The following is a 9255-nucleotide window of genomic DNA, read 5'->3' on the forward strand; positions in this document are numbered from 1 at the left end:
AAAGACTAGAAGAAGGAAAAAATGCCTAGAAAAATATACTACTTAATTGCCAAACTACTAATAAATAATTCAATTGTCAAAACCTTCCAAAATCTTTCTAGGAGAAATTAAATAGATATTTACTTACCCTAAATAAATTGGCAAATTAATTACGTTTGAATTGATTTATATTCAAATTATACGTTCCAAAAATATATGGATTTGTTTATTACGAAACTATGAGCTCGTGAATTCATTTCCCACTCCTAATTTTCAGTGGTAATTCCATATTCTCATGCACAATATGGCTTAATTATTTTCCAGCCATGAATGCACCAAATCAATCCTAAATCCAACATTCAATTACAATTTAAAAATATATATATTTCACAAATTTCTTTAATTTCCATGAGGGCACAACCTTTTCAGGCTATAAATATCACAAATTTTTGTAGGTTTAAGGCGAATAATTTTGCTGGAGAATCATTGGTCTGTCTTTGCTTTCTCCAAGTATGAGAAACTCAATCAAAGGAAGTTCACTGGTAGCCCTAGCAATGCTGTTTTCCATGCTGCTAATTCCGAGTGAGGCTGTTAATTCAAAGCCAAAAACCTATATGGTTGGGGACGAAGAGGGTTGGGACTTGGTCATCGACATGGAAAGCTGGACCAAAGGGAAAAACTTCCATGCTGGTGATATTCTAGGTATAAAATTAATGCTATATATAAACTATTATTATATATAATTGTGTCGATAATTTTCATTTTTAAGTTTGAGAGTCGTTCTTTTTTTTTTATAAATCTTTTTTTATATGTATCGAAATGTATATCGAAAATTAATGGATAATAATTTTTATGTTTAATTGGAATGCAGTTTTCAAATACGATTCCCAGCGGTTTGATGTGGTGATCGTAAATCAACGAGGGCATGACTCATGCACTGTTAATCCTGGAGCTACAACGTTTGGTTCAGGAGATGATGCAATCCCTCTTGCCTTCGGGGCTAATTATTTCATTGATAGTGACCATGATGCCTGTGCTGGTGGAATGAAGATGGCCATCAACGCCACCGCACCACCCCCAGCAATTTAGTTTTGATATTTTCTCTTTTTTTACAAAGCAAAACGTGTTGAGTTTGCAACTATTTTAAGCCTAAACGTTTGTAGTTCTGCCTTATTTGCTTATGTAATTGCGGTGGTACTCGAAATTAAGTCATTGATTATAATTAATATATGAGCATTTGATTTATTAATTAGTATATGATATCAGTAAAATTTAAATTTTTTTTATTTCAATTCAAAAATAAAAAAAAATTATTTATCATAACTAGTTGGTTTTCTTTCTTCTTTTTATTCCTTCCTCTCTCTTTTGTTATGCAACAAAATAAAAAAATATAAATGGAAGAAGTTCAGAAGAAAATACTACTAGGAACAAAAAATTAAAGGTTTAAGAGTAAAATTAATCTGAATTTTTTATATTTTGTTTTTGAGTTAGGATTATTTAATCTGTGCGGAAGAATTTAGCTTTTTATATATTCAATATTAAATTTGACCTAATTCGAGAGTAAGTGTTTTCTTTAATGAAGAGGCTAATTGAAAAACACTGAAAATAAATTTGTTTGCAAGTTTTGTTTTATTTTTCTATAATTATTAAATTTAATATTAATTTATATTTCCTTACTATTATCTCATCTAAATAAAATTGAAAGTTTAATTCATCAAAGATCTCTTCCCTAAAAGAAAAAAAAATTATAAAAGTTTTTATAATAGAGGTAAATGGGGTTTTAAAATATGATTTGATTTCTAAAAACTTGAGAAATAATATTAATAGTGTAAAATTTATGCAAATAAAAAAAATTAAAATAATATTTCATTATATATATTTGGGCCCTATCTGTCGTTTCAAAATTTTGGGCTGTTTGGATCACTTTTCTTGACAAAATTACAAAATAATCACTTAAAAAGATTCACAGCATTATAAAATCAATTAGTTATTTTTATTATTTTATAACATCACCTACTTTTTGTTTTTAGATACTAATAAACATCACCTGCTTTATTATTGAATTTTCTCCTAATAACGGTTTTGTTCATTGCACAAAGTCAAAACTAATTTATTGAAAATTGTATATTCTTTTCCTAATAAATTTATTTAATTACCATGTTAGCATTTTATAGATAAATGGTTACGTGGCTATAGGTTTTTGTTGAAAGCTAGAATGTTCTTATCTAAATATTTGATATAGAAAATGTGTCAATTTTGTAAAGAATCCAAAGTGACAGAATGATGTATTCCCATTTTCCAAATGGAAATATAAAAATAATTAACTTTCCAAAAAACCTAGCTACCAAGTTCATTGTTTTTTAAGTCTCCGATCTCTATAAAATGCATTACCTTGTTTTCAAGTTTACTAAGATTCATTAACAATAATAAGTCTGAATATTGCTATTTCACAAAAAAATCTCGTGTAAGAAAATGAAGATGGCAATTATAAGCAGCTCAATCCTAGTCCCTGCAATCCTAGTTTTGATGCTTCAATACGAGGCCATTCATTCAGCGTCAACCACCTATATAGTCGGAGACGAGGAAGGTTGGGATTTATCAATTGACCTGGAAGGCTGGACTAAAGGGAAGGATTTTCATGCCGGTGATATTTTAGGTATATACATCATTAATTATCTCACAATATTTGTATCAATTTTACTTGTCAAAGTTTTGTACTCTATTTTAAGATTCAAACGTCCTTTAAGTTTCCCTTCAGAAAAGGAATTGTTCATTGATGACTTACTATTGTCTTTGGTTTATTGTAGATTTCATATACGATCGAGTACTGTTCAATGTGGTAGTGGTCAATCAAACAGGACATGACACATGCACAGTTAACGACGGAGCCACAGAGTTTACTTCAGGAGATGATAAAATCCCTTTGGCCTTTGGAGCTAATTATTTTATATGCAGTAAAGAACCTGGTGCTTGTGCCGGCGGAATGAAGATGGCCATCAACGCCACCGCACCACCACCACCACCATCAAAATAAATATTACATAGCTATTCATTCAAGAACTTATCTTGAATTTAGCTATTTAATAAAATTTTAATTCACATGTTGTTTCTCGCTCAGATTTATCTGCAAAAAATGAATAAAAAAATGTTGCATGTTCTCCATAAATAAATTTGTTTTCTTCTAAATTAGCTATCTAATTTTTTTTTTTGCTTTTCTTCTCTTTCCTTCCCTTACTCTTGTCTATTTGATTTCCAATTGGATTACTTTTAAAAAATTGAAAGGTGCTGACGGATTTAGCTTGTTCCCTTCCCTTTAATGAGCTGAAGTTATGCTTTCTCTTGATACTAGGCAAAAAGAAAGAAGCATCCAAGCCCTTTTTCTGTACTACATATTTTTTGTTAATAATTTGATCTCCTCTATTACATTAGAGGTTCTGATTAATTTCTTAATCAAAATGCATATGGGATTTGAATTTTTTTCGTTTTGATTAATCACTTGTTTCATTGTCTAGTGAGAAAAAGAGACAATTTTCAAAAAGAAAATGTTGTTGGACAAGAGGATTTGGATAATTTAATTCATATGCAAGAATTCAGTTTCTATTCTTTTATATATATCTTACGTCCAATACTCGATTTGATCCAATTGGGACAACTTTTTTTCAATAAACCAAGAGGTTAATTGAACTTAAAGAACATTGAAAAAGATTTTTAAAAAATAATTTACAAGGATTGAAAAATAAAATTGTTAATGTAAATTTTGCAAAAAATAAATATAAAAATTATGCTTCAGTAAATGGTTGCAAAATGGTTTTTTTTTTTAATTTTCTACTGCCGAAACCTACAATATATATTTGAGCCCTATCGGTTGTCTTAAAAGTTTGAATTATTTGGACCAACCCAATATAAGTTTGAAATTAATGGCACTAGAATTAGTTTTTCCTTTTATTTGAAGCAGTGTGATCTCTTTTACATAGAAAATTCAAACTATTCATTAAAAAAATCATAGTATTCTAATACTAATTAATTATTTCTATTAACATAATTTACTTTTTGTTTTTTGATATTATAAAATGCTACCTGCTTACATTATAATTTTATTTTTAATAATTATCCCGTACATTACACGAGATCAAAACTAATTTATTGATAAAATATATATAATATTTTTTTTGAAAGGCAACATATATAATATTTTTCTAATATTTTTGTTAATTACCATTTTAGCATGTTACAGATAGATGATTAGGTTATTGTATATTTTTGTTGAAACCTTGAGTGTTCATATGGGAACATTTGGTGTTAAAAGTTTGTCAATTTTGTAAAGAATCGAAATTGACAAAATGATATATTAATTCTTATTTTTCATGTGAAAATATAAAAAACATTGAAACATTTTATGGATAATAAGTGGTTAACAAAATCTTTTTTCTATCCAAAAATTACAACAAATCATCTATTATGGTCTTCCAAAAAAGAGATGCCACGTTCATTATCTTTTCAATCTCCGCCCTTTATAAAATTCATTACCTTGTTTTCAAGCTTGCTGAGTTTCACTACTAACAACAAGTTTGAATATTGCTAGTTTACAAGAAAATGAAAAAGGCAATTAGAGGTAGCTCAATCCTAGCTCTAGCGATGCTACTTTTGAAGCTTCAATATGAGGCCATTCATTCAATCCCAACGACCTATATAGTTAGAGACAAAAATGGTTGGGACCCATCAGTTAGCCTAGAAAGCTGGACTAGAGGAAAGAATTTTCATACTGGCAATATTCTAGGTATATACATCATTGATTATCAATTGATTTTAGATTAATCATGTAACATGGAAAAGTTAATTCTCTCACAACAGTCGTTTTAATTTTTTTATTAATATTCTATACCCTATTTTACTAATATGGGATTCTTATTTTTTTACTCTATTTTTTTTACTAATATTCTATATTTTATAAACCCACTACCCACTCCTTGTTTTACTAATATGGGATGCGTACCACATTGCCCTCTCTTTTTCATAGAAAATTACAAACCATTCAATAAAAAAAAATCACAGCATTATAATATCAATTAATTATTCTTGTTATTTTTATTAACATCACTTTTTTTTGTTTTTTGATACTATAAAATATTAGTTGCTTATATTATAATTTTATTTCTAATAATGGTTCTATACATTGCACGAGATCACAATTCATTTATTGATGAAACATATATAATCTTTTCCTAAGAAATTTGTTTAATTATCATTTTAGTATTTTATAGATAAGTGATTGGGTGTCCGAAACTTTTTATTGAAAATTTGAGTATTCATATGTGAATATTTGATATTAAAAATTTGTTAATTTTGCAAAGAATTGAAATTGACAGAATGATATATTCTCATTTTTCACGTGAAAACATAAAAATTGTTGAAACACTTCATGGTTATTAAATGGTTAACAAAATCTTTCTTCTATCTAAAAATTATAACAAATCATATATTATTGGAAAATTATTGATTTTCCCAAAAAGAGAGTTTTCAACTTCATTGTTTTTTTCATCTCCACCCTATATAAGATGCATTAGTTTGTTTTCTAGCTTGATAAGTTTCACCAACAATAAGAAGTCTAAATATTACTATTTCACAAAAATATCTTATACAAGAAAATAAGAAAGGCGATCAGAGGCAACTCAATTCTAACCTCAATAATGTTACTTTTGATGCTTCAATATTAGGTTATTCATTCAATGACAACTACCTATTTAGTTGGAGACAAATGTCACCGACTTACATTTTTAATCCAAAAAACATGTTTCATAGGTTTAAGAAGGCCTTTGTTTATTAATCTAGGACCTACTTTATTTTTTATTGATATGAGATTTGTGATATTTTACCTCACCTAATTTTATAACACCTCTGATACCATTTATGTAAAGACTTTAGTCTGCTCTGATACCACTTGCCATAGGTTCAAGTTTCTAATGTAAAAAACATGCCTAATTGGTTGAAGAATGTCTTTATTTATAAATTTAGGACCCACTTTATCTCTTACTGATATGAGATTCATGACATTTTACCTCACTCAATTATATAATGCTTTTATCATAAGGGAAAAGGACACTTATATTGGTCTGAGTCTATTTTAATCTTGGTATCTTTTATGAGGTCTCATATCAGTGAAGATTTGGATCTGCTCTGATACCATTTACACTATGTCTACTTTGATAGCAAAATCCACCATATTTTTTATTGATATATGATTCATAATATTTGACTCCACCTAATTATGCAACATTTCCATTGCACTGACTCTTTAACTATAAAGGAGGGGAACCCTCACACTGAGAAATATACAACCTTTTATTTCTTTAGCTTTCATTTTTGTGAGATTTTAGATTTATTTAAGCTCTATTTTTAAAGTATAAGACCATACAAAGCTTGACTTAAGCTTTATCACGTGACAGTTATCACGAAAAAAATATAAAGCCTTCCATTTCATTAGTTTCAATTTCATTAGTTTCATGGCTTGGCTTAAGTTTCAGCATGTGACAGTTGTTAGGGACTCATGTTTATCACTTAAAAGATATGTTTTATAAGTGAAAGAAGACCTTTATATATAAAATCAAGACTCACCCTATCTCTTATTGATGTAAGATTTGTGACATTCTATCCCACCTAATTGTGAAACGTTTTCATTGCACTGACTCTTTTACCCATAAAGAAGAAGGATTGTACTTTGGTTTGAGTTTACCTTGATCCTAGTATCTCTTATAAGGTCCCACAATAGTGAAGATTTGAGTATGCTGTGATATCATTTGTTATGAACTTACGTTTCTAATCCAAAAAACATGTTTGATAGGCAGAGAAAGGTTCTTATTTTTAAATCTAAAACTCATCTTATTTCTTACTGATATGAGATTTGTTACACAATGCTTTCCATTTTTCATAGAAAATTACAAACTATTCACTAAAAAATAACCACAACATTATACTATTAGTTAATTATTCTTGTTTCTAAAAATGGTCTTGTACATTGCACGAGATCAAAACTAATTTATAGATAAAACATATATAATTGTTTCTTAATAAATTTGTTTAATTACCATTTTAGCATTTTATAAATAGATAATTAGTTGTCTTTAGATTTTTGTTGAAAACTTGAATGTTCATATGTAAATATTTGATATTGAAAATTTGTCAATTTTGCAAAGAATTGAAATTGACAGAATGATATATTCTTAGTTTTCACATGAAAATATGAAAATCATTAGAACATTTCATGGTTAATAAGTAGTTAATAAAATCTTTCTTCTATCTAAAAAATACAACAAATCAAATATTATTAGAGAATCATTGATTTTCCACAAAAAGAGAGCTACCGAGTTTATTGTTTTTTCGATCTCCACTCTCTATAAAATACATTAACTTGTTTTTAAGCTTGATAAGTTTCACCAATAACAAAAAATCTAAATATTGCTATTTCACAAGAAAATCTCGTGCAAGAAAATGAGAAAGGCAATCAAAGTTAGCTCAATTCTTGCCCCACCGATGCTACTTTTTAATAATTCAGGTCATTCATTCAGCGCCAACCACCCATATAGTTGGACACGATATTGATTGGCTCCCAACAATCAATCTAGAAGTCTAGACTAAAGGAAGAATTTTCATGCTAACGATATCAGAGGTATATACATCATTAATTCCCTCGCAACAGTAGTCTCAATTTTAATTGTTAATGTTCTATAGTCCATTTATATTCAAACATTCTCTTAAGCTTTTATTAATAAATTTTCTCATATATATAACGAGAATTGTTCATTGATGACTTGTCTTAATCTATTGTAAAATTCATATACAATGAACAGTTGTTAAACATGGTAGTGATGGATAAAAAAGGACATGATCACATGCACAATTAATGACAAATCCATAGAGTTTACATCAAGAGATTATAAAATCTCTCTCGCTGGCCATCAACGTCACCGCACCACCACTGTCATCAAAATAAATACTACCTAGTTTTTCATTCATGCACTTATGTTGAATTAAGTTATATAATAAAATTTTAATTTACATGTTGTTTATTGCTCAGATTTATTCCGAGAAAAACATATCAATAAAAGAGAAAATTATTGTATGTTCTTCTCGCCTAATAGTAAACAACCCCATGGCGGCATCTCACAATGGATCGAATTTTTCCTTTTGTCCTTTTACCCAGATTACTTCTTGTTGGTGAGACAATACTGGTCCAGGATAATGGAAGAACTTAATGAGGAATTGGTTTATTCAAAACGGCAATAGTTGAATCAAAACATAGATGATTAAGATGTTGGAATCTGATCTGATATGAGACTGACCTTTCTTGGGATTGGAAGGGAAAGGGTAAGCATGGCAGACGATTAAAGGTGTTGATGGGAGGGGTCACCTTTCGGCCTAAAGGGGACACAACAAGCCAACAAATTGGGCTTTCAATGTCCTCGTTCCTCAAACATTCTTTACTCTCTTTTGTTTTTCCCTTTTTCTTTCTGCTTCTCCTCCTTCCAACCCAATCATAAGCATTGAATTCCATGTTGTCTAGTGATCATATATGTTTGTAGTGCAAGGAGCTCTATACATGTAAAAGCTATCCAGTGATTTTTTGAAAATTCATTCTTCCAATTACTAATCGAAAAATAATTAATTGAAAGAATCTAACATTTTTTTTATTATTTGATTAGATTGTCACAAATATATATTTTTTGAATTAGAAAAATATCAATATTCATCAATTATACAAGATAAGATTCAAAGGTCATCTAACAATATTTTTCACGTGAAATTGATCTCAAAAAGAGAGGAAAGTAGATGAAAAACGTTTTACTTTTTTTGCAATGTAAGATTTATATTACTCATTTAGTAAAAGTAGATTCTTATTAATAAAAGAAAAAGAAAAACCCTGTATTTTTAACTAAGAAAAATTGTTAAAAACAGTTTTAACTTTCATGATTTCTCCATTAAAACCTTTTCAACGAGGAACATGGAAATGCAAGTGCAGAAATAATGGGTGTTGTGTACAGAAAAAGACAGGAATTCCCAAACTTTCTACTGCTGAAATTTTTGATGTATGTGATGGTGCAACCTCCACTAACACATACTTTGAGCAAAAATGGAAGTCTAGGATATGTAGCATTTCCAAGCATAGTGCTTCTGGGAATCCAAAGCCTAACCAGAACAAGACCAAAAGACACTGAGAGCCATTGACAGTGGAACAGGTGTTCACTGCAATCATGAAAGATGCTTTAAACGTGGGAAGTTACC

General features: G+C 29.0%; 2 protein-coding genes across 2 annotated transcripts; both read left to right on the forward strand.

Moving 5' to 3' along the window:
- The first annotated feature begins 518 nt into the window (after positions 1-518).
- LOC110418654 (early nodulin-like protein 22) lies at positions 519-1068 on the forward strand. Its single transcript, XM_021431437.2, has 2 exons — positions 519-681; positions 851-1068. The coding sequence occupies exons 1-2, from the start codon at positions 534-536 to the stop codon at positions 1066-1068; spliced, it is 366 nt and encodes a 121-aa protein (XP_021287112.2). The 5' UTR covers positions 519-533.
- Positions 1069-2451: 1383 nt separating this feature from the next.
- On the forward strand, positions 2452-3085 carry LOC110418639 (basic blue protein-like). Its single transcript, XM_021431419.1, has 2 exons — positions 2452-2635; positions 2787-3085. Exons 1-2 carry the CDS (start codon positions 2452-2454, stop codon positions 3011-3013), a joined length of 411 nt encoding a protein of 136 aa, XP_021287094.1. The 3' UTR covers positions 3014-3085.
- The last annotated feature ends 6170 nt before the right edge of the window (positions 3086-9255 follow it).

Source organism: Theobroma umbraticum, unplaced genomic scaffold (genome assembly GCF_002168275.2).
Source record: "Theobroma umbraticum cultivar Fairchild unplaced genomic scaffold, ASM216827v3 scaffold_50.0, whole genome shotgun sequence".
NCBI lineage: Eukaryota > Viridiplantae > Streptophyta > Magnoliopsida > Malvales > Malvaceae > Theobroma > Theobroma umbraticum.

Excerpts from the sequence above, each read along its gene's own strand:
- LOC110418654 (XM_021431437.2), top strand. The coding sequence starts at position 534 with ATGCTGTTTTCCATGCTGCTAATTCCGAGTGAGGCTGTTAATTCAAAG. Across the intron at positions 682-850 it reads CCATGCTGGTGATATTCTAG|TTTTCAAATACGATTCCCAG; the intron begins GTATAAAATTAA and ends ATTGGAATGCAG.
- LOC110418639 (XM_021431419.1), top strand. The coding sequence starts at position 2,452 with ATGAAGATGGCAATTATAAGCAGCTCAATCCTAGTCCCTGCAATCCTA. Across the intron at positions 2,636-2,786 it reads TCATGCCGGTGATATTTTAG|ATTTCATATACGATCGAGTA; the intron begins GTATATACATCA and ends GGTTTATTGTAG.